Source organism: Populus trichocarpa, chromosome 2 (genome assembly GCF_000002775.5).
Source record: "Populus trichocarpa isolate Nisqually-1 chromosome 2, P.trichocarpa_v4.1, whole genome shotgun sequence".
Taxonomy (NCBI): domain Eukaryota; kingdom Viridiplantae; phylum Streptophyta; class Magnoliopsida; order Malpighiales; family Salicaceae; genus Populus; species Populus trichocarpa.
In genome coordinates this window covers 14,825,903-14,837,114 of record NC_037286.2, presented here as the reverse complement: position 1 = coordinate 14,837,114, position 11,212 = coordinate 14,825,903, and the positions used below count along the sequence as shown (strand labels likewise).

The following is an 11,212-nucleotide window of genomic DNA, read 5'->3' as shown; positions in this document are numbered from 1 at the left end:
TAAAACGGAGCTGTTAAACAAGCTATTAATTATTTCACCACAACACATGTAATTCGGTAATTCAACAAAGTTTCAACAATTTACAAACAAATACAATTTTACAAAATCTAAAACAAACCATAACAAGTACAACATTATACATTCATACTACAAGTTTGTTTGAGAAATAACAATAAAACATGTACATATATACACTAACAAAATACATATACTAAAAAAATAATAAAATTGACATTTAAATGTTAAAATTAAAAAAGATAGATTTACTTACAAAAAATGATAAAATCCACAATAAATCAAAACACGGATGTTGTGACCACAAAACTTAAAGAAATATGACTTGTGTTGAGAAGAGAGGGATTTTTTTGGAGGGGTGGTTGTTTGCAGTTTGGGAGAGGAGAGTTGGGATGGGGAAGAAGAAGGAGAAATAGTGGAGTAAACAGTCGGCAGAGTGGTGATATATTAACTTTTGCTGATGGAATCATCGACGGACTTATTATGTCGGTGGTTTCGTCAGGCATTCTGATAGTGAATTGGTCACATCACTGTATGAAGATCCTGTTTTAAATCCCTCGGTGAGTCCATCGGTAAAATCGCCCACAAAAACTTCTACATCATCGAACCACTTTTTTTTTTCAAATTCTATCTATTCCATCTGTAATGTTGTCAGTAATTATCACTACAAGTTACTGAAAGAATTATTCCGTTGGTTTTAGGTGAATTTCTGGTAGTGTAAAATCTTTTCCCACCAAAAGAAATTTGTTTAGTAATTGATATTTGACTATAAATTTGTTCGTGGTTTAGGTTTCATTCGACCACCAATGATTATAGGCTCTGTGTTGGGGTTTGTGAGGACTAGTGTCATGGATTTTAAGGGTGGTGAAAGGTTCGAATAGGGGTGATTTACTGAGTTTTGCGATCCGATTAGGTTATTCATTTTACAATCTGCAATAGAAGGAAGTTGTGGGTGCTGTTTTTACTCTTTATTAATTGTTGATGTTTGGGTTTGAATTTTTTATTGATTCGTTCAAATTAAGGAAGATGAAGATATGAAGTTTCTTTTTGGCTAATAAGTAATGAGACCCAATACATACTTGGGTTCAATTTGTTCTATTAAGTCAAAAGTATTAATTGATTTAAGTAGCAACATAAGGGTTAAATTCTAAATTTCAAACTTTTCAATTAAGTCGGTTAGGTTAAGGTGTTTGGAAGTGTGGTAACAGTTACTTTTCAAAGTGATTTTTGCTCAAAAATACATCAAAATAATTATTTTTTACATCAGCACATCAAAACGATCCGAAAACATAAAAAAACAAATTTAAATTAAAAAATTGAGTTTTAGAGTTTTAGATTTACAATAAGATACAAATTCAAGTGATATCAGCTAGCAAATGGATCATTCCTTTCCGATGGTGTTTGGCATTGGGATTGGATAGCGCTTTTCAAAAAAAATTATTCTTTGTTTTAAATTATTTTTTTATGTATTTTAATCGTTTTGATGATAGTAAAAATAAATTTTAAATAATAATAATAATAATAATATTTTAATTTATTTTTAGATAAAAAAAACTTTAAAAATAATATTTATTACTATCCCAACACCTCTAAAATTTGGAAAGGAAAACGATAGAATGGGAGAGCCAGGTAGGATGTCAAGTGGTATTCTCATTTTCAAGGTTGTAGACTTTATGTTAAAGCCTCTCTTAAATTTCTTGGTTGTTTAATTAAATTTCAATGGGGCTATTTTGTCCTTTTCCTGGTTAATTTATGTGTGTGGAATGGGATATTTGGGTGAGGTTGACTCAACCTACCCCTGGCCATAACTTAAAATTTCAAGTGCTATGAAATTTCAACAGAATCATTTCAACTTATTGAAAAAATAGCCATCACCAATTTATAATTAATTCCTGAACAATACCAATTTTAAAAAAATTGAACTTATTGAAAAAGAGAAAAATATTTTCTTGATACTATTAATTTACGGGACACCCTCATTTAATTACTTTAATTATTGATACTATCACCATCAACACTACAACAACAACCACTATCACCTATCCTCACCCTACCGTTACCGACCATATTATTACAACCATAATTTTAATATTAATATAATTATCATTTTATTATAACCTTATTATAAAATTTTTAATAATCAAAACAATAATCTTCTTATTATCATTGTTATCACCACAACAACTATAACAATTGTTATTATACGAAAACTTTTATTATTATCAGTATTATATATTATTATTATAATTATCATCACTATTATTATTATTTCTGTTATAAACATTATAACTCTCATCTTAGTACAAGAACAACTTATTTTGTAAATAAAAATATTTTTTTTATTACATTTGAATAATAAAGAGTAATCACTCTGAAAAGATTTTCCATGAAAAGATATGTCCCTAGAAAGAATATTTTTAAGTCAGCGTTACTTTTGTTCTAGACTTAATTGTGGGATTAGCAACATCTTTTCAAAGTGATTAACTTAAGCATTTAAACACAAGAGTACAGGTGGGTTGTTTTAGCTTAGAAAAGACGTTGAAGAATAATGGTTTTGGATGGGGACGGAAGGACCTCATGCATACAAGGGATTGTAAGCGAATTTGTCAACAGAGGCCGCCGCCCCTCATTGTCATTTAGCAGCTTATACCACTTCTTTCCAGGGAAGACCTCTCTCTCCTCCTTCCATCTCTCCGTCCGAAGGTTCTTTGAACGATCGATGACTTGATCTACACATAACCTGCTCTTTACGGTCTTTTCTTTTCACAGCCACCCTTGCAGCCTGTGAATTGATGGGATCCTCTTCGTTTCCATACCTCACTTGGCGGTCTTGACACGGAAACTTTGTGAAAATTCTATGGAATGGCTGGCCCTAGCTAAACAAATATATAGGTACAAAGGAAATCTTCAAACGTCAAAATATAATAGACTTTCATGTAGTAAGAAATAATTTATATTTATTTATTTGATGAGTGACTTTATCTTATTTTATTTTTTGAGAAAAAAACAATTGTATTTCTCAAAAGAAAAAAAAAAGAGTTTTTGGTTAGTTTACGAGAAGGAAGAAATTAGCATTGTTTTCTAATCCTCTCTTCTTTTCTTTTTCTTTTTCATGTTTCAGATCGCCTCGATCCCCTTTATTCATTTACGTTCAATATGCAATGAATCAAAGCAATTTATTCCCAAAAATTGATTACATGAACCCGATTATGTTGATCAAATTAATCTATTATAAGCACTCACCATAACAACTAGTGATAATAATGGAATCTACTAAATCTGAAGGGTGTAGTTTAACTGGTCAGATTCTAGGTTTGCTCCATAGAGATTACCGGTTCGAGTCCCACAAACCTTAGGGTCACTGGAAGGTTACATGGTCGTTAACTTCAGGGCATGTAGGATTAGTTGAGGTGCGTACAAGCTGATCCAGACACTCACGTTAATAAAAAAAAAATGAAACCTACTACAGGAAACAATTAAATACCTTTCGTTAAAATGAAATTTATGCATAAATCCCTTTCACCTATGTTTGACCGAGTTATTTCTTTTGTAAACATCCAACTCTATTATGCATGGTTCACAAATGTCAAAGAATGTGTCCAATGATAAACTATAGCCTGTTTGGAATTAATTCTTAACTGTAATTAAATTTAATTATAATATTTAATTTAAATTTAATTAATAAATTAGTTGAATTTATATGTTTTTAAAAAATAAAGTTTAATTCATTTTATTTCCTATATTACTTTTATCTTATTTATTTAAATCTCTAAAACAAAAAATGAATATATGGATATTTTAGAAAAGTTAGTTTCAATATGAATTTTTTTTTTTGAAATTGTAAATCAAAGGAGTTAACTTTTGATTTCCTTTTGTATAATTTTTAGATATTGAATTTTATTTGAAATTTAATTTTTTAAAAAAAAAATTCAAAGGGTTTATATATACCCCTTTGATTCTTTAAAATAACTCAAAATTTTATTTTTCAACTCAAAATAACTCAATGTCTTGCCTCCGCCTCGCGTCGGAAATGGTGAGCTATGTTATGAACTTTTCTTTAGTCTTCAATTTAAATGAAAATCATCCTTTTCAAAAAATAAATATATAGATGAAAAGATAAATCATGGATATCTCCCTCTAGCCCGTGGATTTTCTAGGTAAGTCCGAGCCCATTATGATATCTCGGCTAGTTGCCCATAATTGTCGAGCATTGATAACACTGGGTCAAAGCCTTTTATCGAGCCCTATTCCGTTTTCACACTGTGACTTCTTTTTACATATATATTTTTTCTTATAACCGGAATATTAATGACATATGTTGATTCACTTCTTAAGAGGCCGGGAGTATTTTTAGGATATTGTATGAATTATTAACGGCTAACAGCCCAATACCCACTAGAGAGATGAGCGTTGCCTTAGGAACAATGTATTTTATGTTAGCAGAGATTCTTAAGACCAGTACTAGTAAATGCGAGTTGAACCCGGAGAGCATGGTGATGATGCACCCAAAAAGAGGGTCCGGTAACGTAGGCATATGCAATAAGATCGCACATCACATGCTCTTTGTTTGACTTCTGAGCCTAAAGTGGTGCTCTGTGGCCTGTGGGAAGAAACTGCTCAGTCAGAAATCAACGTATATAATTAAGCATTAAACGACTCGCTGGAATTGGATGGCATTAAGAAATGACAAGCTGGGTTTCAGTAGCGACTAAAAATAAACTATTGTGCTTGGTTTCGACATTTCCGCTTAGGCAAAGACTATAGAGGAGATCATTAATGGGAGAATGTGATATCTAGTTAGTCAACTGCAAACCATTCGAAAAAGGGATCTCTTGAATCTCTTTTATATGTATAATACATGCATAGCACCGTCGGAAAAAGAATCGCACGTATCTGACTTTCTTTATGGAGTTTTTGGAACTAAAATACATAAACAGAACTATGCTTAACACATGTATTATGTATAAGAAGCCTTGCTCGCCTCTTTACATCCCATTTTAGCAAAGACAAGATGGCATCTCCTGCTTATACTTTGTTGTCATTCACTTTTTACACCATCTTCCTCTCGTCTGGATCATATAAAGCTGAAGCTTGGAGATTCAATGACATCTCTTCTCTTGTTAGTAAAGGCCTCTTTGATTCCATATTTCTACACAAGGACAACAACGCATGCCCTGCTAAAGATTTTTACACGTACAGCTCCTTCATTCAAGCATCTAGATCTTTTCCTCGGTTCGGCAGGACAGGTAGTTCTATAAAGAGGAAGCGAGAAATTGCAGCTTTTCTTGCTCAGATATCCCATGAGACCACAGGTGGGTGGCCTACCGCACCCGATGGACCATTTGCATGGGGTTTGTGCTTCAAGGAAGAAGTGAGTCCACAAGGTAATTACTGTAACTCAAGCAACACTCGATGGCCATGCTCCCCTGGGAAATCCTACAAAGGAAGAGGGCCTATTCAACTATCATGGTAATATTCATTCGTTAAACAAGCATTGCATTCAGGATCCATGTTGATTTCAATTTGGTTTCAATATTAACAAGGCTACTTATACTTATTTTGATGACGTTGGGCAGGAATTACAATTATGGACCAGCAGGCAAGGCATTAGGATTTGATGGGCTTAACAACCCAGATATAGTGTCTAACAACTCCTTAATCGCCTTCAAGACAGCTCTTTGGTTTTGGATGACTAAGCAGAGCCCAAAACCATCTTGCCACAACGTCATGATTGGAAAATATAAGCCAACAGCAGCTGGTGTGGCAGCTAATCGGACTGCCGGCTACGGGTTGGTGACTAACATCATCAACGGTGGTCTTGAATGTGGAATACCTAACGATGCGCGAGTTAATGATCGGATTGGGTTTTTTCAGAGATACGCAGCATTGTTTAATGTAAGTACTGGGCCTAACTTAGATTGTGAAAATCAGAAGCCCTTTACTTAGATTTTTTTTCCCGTTTAGGGCAGTGGAATGCTGTTGTGGTTGCTTGTTGCTATGATTAGTTCTTGCAATAAATTATGATTATGTATATGATCCATATTAAGAGATCATTTTGTGACGACTATATGAAAAATATCGTTAATTAACTGAACTGTGCTTTGAAGGTAATTTAGAAAAGTCAAATTGTTGATATAGCTTTTTGAATATTATAAATATATTTTTTTATGCACACTCCCATGAAAAAAATCATTTTAAAAATTTATTTATACTTTAATATATTTAATATTAATATTTTCAGCTTTTTGTTCCAATATAGAAAAGAAGAAATCACTCGCTTTTATGATGAAATTCACCTCTACCATATCTAGAGGTGAGCATAATTCAGTTTAACTGAATTTTCAAACTAAGAAACAACTTGCCTTGGTCAATTTTGTTCGATTCTTTGGATTTTGAAAGACTATTTAAAAAGAATTTTGGTTAAAGAAATTTTAGAGTTGGCTAACCAAATTGACCAATTCATCACATCACAACTCCATACACAATACAAAATAAACTAAAACACAGATTTTTACTAAGCAAAACACAGATCACTCACACTTATTTTATTGTCATAGCCAGTTTTTTTCCTTTTTGATCTCTGAAATTCTTTCTTTACACTTTGGTCATTGAACTTTAGTTCGTTACAATCTCATCCTCACAAATTACATTAATATGATTTTATATATTGAATAATTTTTCTCTTTTCAAGTTCTTGCATATACACGGTGTCAAAACATATTTTGATATTAAACTAAAAGTCGATATTACAAAATATAATTTTAGGTTATAGTTAAGAAACTGAAAGAACAATGACCAAAATTAACATAAAAGGAGTCATTTTTATTTTCACTATTCAAAATGCACATAAACTTCAATTTGGCTCTTGAAGTTTCAATTATGCATATTTGGTATATGCTATTTTAGGTGTTTATGTATCGGTTTGAATTTTTTTTTGTCATGTTTCAATCCTTGTTTATTGAGAGAAGAGAGAGAAAGTTATAAAAAAAAAGGGAGAGATAAAAGGTTCAGTCGACCACATTCTAACCGCTAAAAATATCAAACTTGGTATTAATGAGTTCGGCTTTCAAATGAGAGTTTAATAGAGATGATTTTTCCCTTCAAACATAATGGAAAAAAAGCAAAACATGACATGAAGTTTTGCATTCATATTGTTTTTTATTCTTAAACTTACTAGAGGGTTTTAATGTTTGAAATAGGTTTATTGATATTTTTAAGATGTCTTTAGATGGAAAAATTTTGAAATTTGGAGTTTTGGAATTAAATAGTTTAGAGATTAAAATGAGAGGAAAAATGCTTATGGAATGGGATTAATCATGATAACCAAAAATTAACTTTATAAAATTAGATTCAGTTTAATTGAATCCATAGTTTGGTATAATAGGTTATATTTTAAATTACATTAATTTAAAATTCAATAAGGTTGGGATTGGAATCATATACAAAATGAAAGTGATAGGCACGAGATAAAGATATCATGTTTGATTCATAAGACGGGATCAAATTTCATTTTTATCTCTTATCACATGAACAAAAATGAGTGAATTTTTGTATAGGGGACATGTGGAATGAAGACAAAGACATAGAACATTATAAAATTTTATTCCAAAGCTATCTTTATAAACTTTACAAAACTTCATGACATGCCCCTCACTTATCAATCTTAACCTTTAATTTCACATGAATTATTTTTTACTTTTATATTTGTCTAAACAAAAATATCAAAAATATAAAAGAAAAAATCATGAAAAATAAGAGACATGAAGAAGAAAGAAAAGAGAGAGAAATTACTAGCGATATAATCTAGTCCTTGTTATGGCCAATTCCACAATCAAATAAAAGTTGTCATGTTTAATGAATAAGATATTTAGACCTTTCCTTGAAAAATTTGTGTTGTTTCTTTTTTTATGACATCTTAGTATATAGCAAAACAAAGGAAGAACATATGAAACACTTGATGTTTTAGATAGATAAAATGGAGAATACAAAACCCTCAATGTTGCTACATTCTCTCCCTATTCTACAAAATATAGGATTTTTCACTACTTTTAAAAATGAATTGAGTCATCACGAGTCTTTTTATTTTTAGTTCTTTGTTAAAATTAGTTTTTTAAAAAAGAAATTATATTTTTGAATTAAATTAAATTGATTGATTAATTATAAACATAAGGTGCTCACTTCAGGATATTTTGTTTGGTTTGTTATCCAAATCATTACTCTAATAGCTCATGTGGCTTCTTTTAGTGTTATTGTGCAACGTTTTATAGTGGCGTTAGAACTGTTTTAATGAACTCTTTTTGGTGGTGGGGCAGTGTCTATGGTGAGAGACGGTTAGTCTCCAACGAGCTTTTATTTCTTCTCTTCCCGTGTATGATATTGACAACTTATTTTTTATAGTTAATTATTGCTATTTTTTTTCTTCACTCTATTTGTTGTCAATGTCTTTTTTTGAAATCATATTATTAAATTAATTTAGTTTATTGAATTTAATCAAATCAATGAACATTATCTCATATTTTTCTTGCTTCTTTGAAAACGATACCATTGTTTGAATATTTTTCTATGTTATAAAAAATTTAGGTTAGTCCATAGCATAATACAAGCCACCTATCTTGTTATCTATTAAACAAAATATAAATTAGTCCCATCTCTCATGTATCGATCCTACCATGTTGTCCTTGTTGTATAATCTCTACTATATATATTGTACATAATTTTAAACCTAACTTAACATAACCAAATTACTTAAGTATTATATTTGGAACTAAACACACTGAATACTCATTATAAACACAGCTAAAATGCTAAAAGTTAATTTAACTGTTCATATGAATAATGAAATTGGTTAATATTTTTTTAATCAATTGTTTACAAGATTCATATTTCTTTAATTAATGATTGGTTACAAGATTTGTGTTATAGCTCAATGGTTAAGGCGTGGAAATGACGTGAGGTTATTGGTTTGAGAATTGGAGGCGCCAAATTCTTTTCTCAACTAACAAAAAAAAACAAACAAGTTTAATATATTATTTTAAGTGTTTTATATCCAACCTGCAGGCGTAGCAAGATAAACTCGTAACTCACTATACCAGTAGCTTCTCCACGCCCAAATTACTCGACAATTCTCCTATCAAACTTGGGTTTGATTTATGAAGTGGTCACACACACACACACACACACACACACACACACACACACATATATATATATATAATTACCGGCGTCGAAACTATATAAATTTGATAGCTATTTTTTTCAAGGCCACACTAGCCTAATAACTACACAAGATGTGGTTACTTGTATAACAAAGATAGGTTTAGGGCCTGCCCCAGTTTCGCGAGAAATTTGATAGATTAAACAGCTCTGCTAGGAGTCGTAAGATTTAATTTTGTACTCACTCTTTAACTCGGTAAAGTAACAATTGATGCTAGGCTATTTATAACATAATAATAGGAAAAGTATATCCTATGAGAAATACTAATAATATACTTTCTCAAAAAAGAATTTTATAATAGCAAGTAGCAAGTGGTATCATATCAATTGACAAAGAATATGATACACTCTGAAAATCCTTAATTTACAACAAAAGACCAGCTTTTGTTCTATCATCCTCAACATATTCATTTGGAGTTACCTAGCTGTCCACTACCTAGTTATTTTCGATTCACCATATACAAGTGCATGTCTAGGGAGAAGAGGAGACTGCATATGAATCATGAACCAAAATCATAGGCTGTCTGCCCTGGTGATCTTCAATCTCCGCACAGAAGGTAAGAACACCCTACAAATTAAAGAAAATAAATTAATATTAAGGCATTTATGTTTGTAGCTGCTCTCTTGCTACTTTGTGTCAACAGAGAAATATGGTTTATGATTAAAACAAAGAAGAAGATTAAAACGAAGGAACTTACTCCCATGGAACATCCCCAACAATCAACCAATCGCCCTCTTTGTCTTCATATGTCAGCACATGGCATTTCCCGGAATGTTCAACATCCATTTCAGGCCCTGCTTAATCATCTTCAGCTTAATTATTATATACTCTCCATTAATAAAAATAAAATAAAATTGTATTGCTATGGAAATGGATCAACGGAAAAAGAAGACACTTAACAGAGAATGCTAGTGTTGAACATTTCGTCGAGAGTCTGTATCAAGTCATGGTAACCATCGTGGGCTAATAGGTTCAGTTTCCTTCCAATTTGAATGCCTTCCATGTACACCTTGACGAATAAGGTGGAACTACAGCACTCATTTTCTTCTGATGTTACTGCCTTCCCCGGAGACGGCTTGATCGGTGGCCAATCCAATAGCTGCTCACTGGATTGATTCGTATGAGATCACCAAAAATTAATAATTTAAGAGGATTACCAATAAGTTTCTTCAAATGGGAACTATTGGTTTATTGAATAATTAATTAGAGACACATGTACCTTGGTGTGGAAGGGTTGTCCTGTCGAGAGGTTGATATGCCAAGTCCAAGCCTTAGATCTGTGCTAAGGTCCCTCTTTACATGAGGGAAAGAAGACTCGCCGGAGACAGATGGGTAGCGGCTGCTTTCGAAAGATGATGAAGAGCTAGAGGCAGCTCCTCTGCCCATTTTTGGAGATGTGAAGCTAATGAAGCCGCCACCTTAGGCTCAAATACATAGCATAGAGAGCATACCACGTTTATGAGTATTAATATAGTGAGGAAAGGCATCTCCTCATGCAGCTCACGGCCCTGATATGTTGTCCATGTAGCCGGCATCTACACGTGTCAAGTTGAATCCTGCTTATAAGGTGTCGTGATTTTTGTTCGAGCTTAAATTCAATGTGGTTCATGTGCATAAAGTCTACATATATCGGTCGTTTATTCGCAAATTATTTTACTTTGTAGGCCTATTGTAGTATTCTCTTTGCTCGGATTTTCCGAAAACTCATCATTGGTTTATAGCTCAATGATTCTCTAGAAGAAAAGGAAATTAAAAAGAAGTGCGAAGAGACCTCGATCATTCAATTCTCCTATACAATTTTCATTCAAGAAATAATTATTCCGACTCCTAAATTGAGATAATTGATAAAGTATTGTAGGGTTTTTTTTTTTTTTGAATGTAGTGATCATATTAATTAGAAATTATTAGGTATTTTCCAAGCAATACAAATGTAGTAGAAGTATAAGTGTATGGATTGATTGCTCACTTAACAAGCTGAAGTCA

The 11,212-nt window shown here is 32.0% G+C and overlaps 2 protein-coding genes across 2 annotated transcripts; one reads left to right on the top strand and one right to left on the bottom strand.

Moving 5' to 3' along the window:
* Positions 1-4,891: 4,891 nt before the first annotated feature.
* On the top strand, positions 4,892-6,104 carry LOC7460502 (chitinase 10). The gene is made up of 2 exons (XM_002301519.3): positions 4,892-5,484; positions 5,592-6,104. The coding sequence occupies exons 1-2, from the start codon at positions 5,027-5,029 to the stop codon at positions 5,959-5,961; spliced, it is 828 nt and encodes a 275-aa protein (XP_002301555.3). The 5' UTR covers positions 4,892-5,026; the 3' UTR covers positions 5,962-6,104.
* A 3,397-nt stretch (positions 6,105-9,501) lies between these two features.
* Positions 9,502-10,680, bottom strand: LOC7481449 (auxin-responsive protein IAA30). The gene is made up of 4 exons (XM_002302773.3): positions 10,449-10,680; positions 10,130-10,335; positions 9,927-10,023; positions 9,502-9,796 (listed from the first exon to the last, which is right to left on the bottom strand). Exons 1-4 carry the CDS (start codon positions 10,613-10,615, stop codon positions 9,742-9,744), a joined length of 525 nt encoding a protein of 174 aa, XP_002302809.1. The 5' UTR covers positions 10,616-10,680; the 3' UTR covers positions 9,502-9,741.
* Positions 10,681-11,212: the final 532 nt, after the last annotated feature.